Here is a 1392-nt window from a genome sequence, read left to right as displayed (position 1 = left end):
TAACAATAGTTCAAAATAAGTTTAATACCATTTGGAAGCAAAATATGATATTGTCATATGACTTTGACAGCTACTCAAGTGCCATTTCCCACATGGAGTTCCAAATCGCCATCTCTAAGTTCTCTAACATTCTTTAGTCCCTGCAAATCATTACAGACGTTAGTACCACTTCCAGTATCGAATAACCAAGAATTAGTACATAATTCATATAATTCAATCACATATATACCTTAGGTGCCAACCTGGTTGGCCTTGTTTTTCTTAACTTCCTCTAGGTACTTGGGACAGTTGTGTTTCCAATGTCCCCTTTCATTGCAGTGAAAGCAATCAGAGTCAGCAACAAGTTTGAGCTTAGGAGTTGGGTTGGTAGCAGGAGGCTTCCCTTGGCCCTTTTCCTTTTCCCTTGCCTTTCTTGACAGCTTTGTCTTTCCCTTACCAGTTTTCTTCTTGGAGATCTGACCCTCGCGAATCATCAGCACTTGATTATTCCCATATTTCTTGATGTTTTACTTGACATTCTTGAGCATGTTATGAAGCTCATTAATGCTCCTCTCCCATTCATTCATTGTGAAGTTCATCACAAATTGGTTGAATGACTTAGGTAACGAGGCTAGGATCACATTGGTCGCTAGCTTATCCCCAAATGGGAATTTGAGGCGGATAAGCTGCTCAACATAAGCTTTCATTTTGATTACATGTGCACTTACAGAAGATCCCTCAGCCATCTTGCAACCAATGATAGCATTCAAGGTCTTAAACCTCTCTTTCTTAGCCTGAACTTGAAACATGATTCTAAGTTTCTCAATCATGTCAAATGCTTCATGAAACTCAAAAGTTTTTTGAAGCTCATGAGTCATAGTTGCAAGCATGATACAAGCCACTTCGGTCGAATCAATTACATATTTGCCCGAGCATCTTTCAATGTTTTGGCAGCATGGCCAGAAGCTCTTCCAGGACAGGTTCATCAAGGACATAGTCCTTTTTCTCAAGCTCGATGACAATCCTAGTTGTATAAACCAATCAAGAAAGTTGGGTCCACTTAGTTTTTCTTTTTCGAGGATCGATCGGATAGTGAGTGATGAGGTACTTACAGTTAGGATAGTCATCTACAAAATAATAAGATTCATTTTAATATCTTTGATATGATTTCTTTTAAAATTAATTACCCTTTAAATTAAATTTGAAAATCTAAGATCCACATCACCCAAAATAACTTGAGGCGGTGACCCACTACACAAGTGATTTTGTTGATTGGTAGGTTGTGATTACCAATTACAACTCTTATGTAATTCTTAGATTAATTGGATCCAAAAAACATTACTTTTGTTTTTAATGACATGTTCATCCCAACTATGCCTCAAAACTCTTATGCTAAGGTGACCTTTATCACAT

At 37.5% G+C, this 1392-nt stretch overlaps 1 protein-coding gene across 1 annotated transcript; it reads right to left on the bottom strand.

The window, feature by feature from the left end:
* Positions 1 to 506: 506 nt before the first annotated feature.
* LOC145121680 (uncharacterized) lies at positions 507 to 857 on the bottom strand. The gene has a single exon (XM_079057392.1). It carries the CDS (start codon positions 855 to 857, stop codon positions 507 to 509), a length of 351 nt encoding a protein of 116 aa, XP_078913518.1.
* Positions 858 to 1392: the final 535 nt, after the last annotated feature.

This window comes from Lactuca virosa, chromosome 6, assembly GCF_052849685.1.
Source record: "Lactuca virosa cultivar CGN04683 chromosome 6, Lactuca_virosa_CGN04683_v6, whole genome shotgun sequence".
Lineage (NCBI taxonomy): Eukaryota > Viridiplantae > Streptophyta > Magnoliopsida > Asterales > Asteraceae > Lactuca > Lactuca virosa.
Note: the sequence above shows the minus strand (reverse complement) of the source record. Positions and strands in the feature narration are given on the sequence as shown.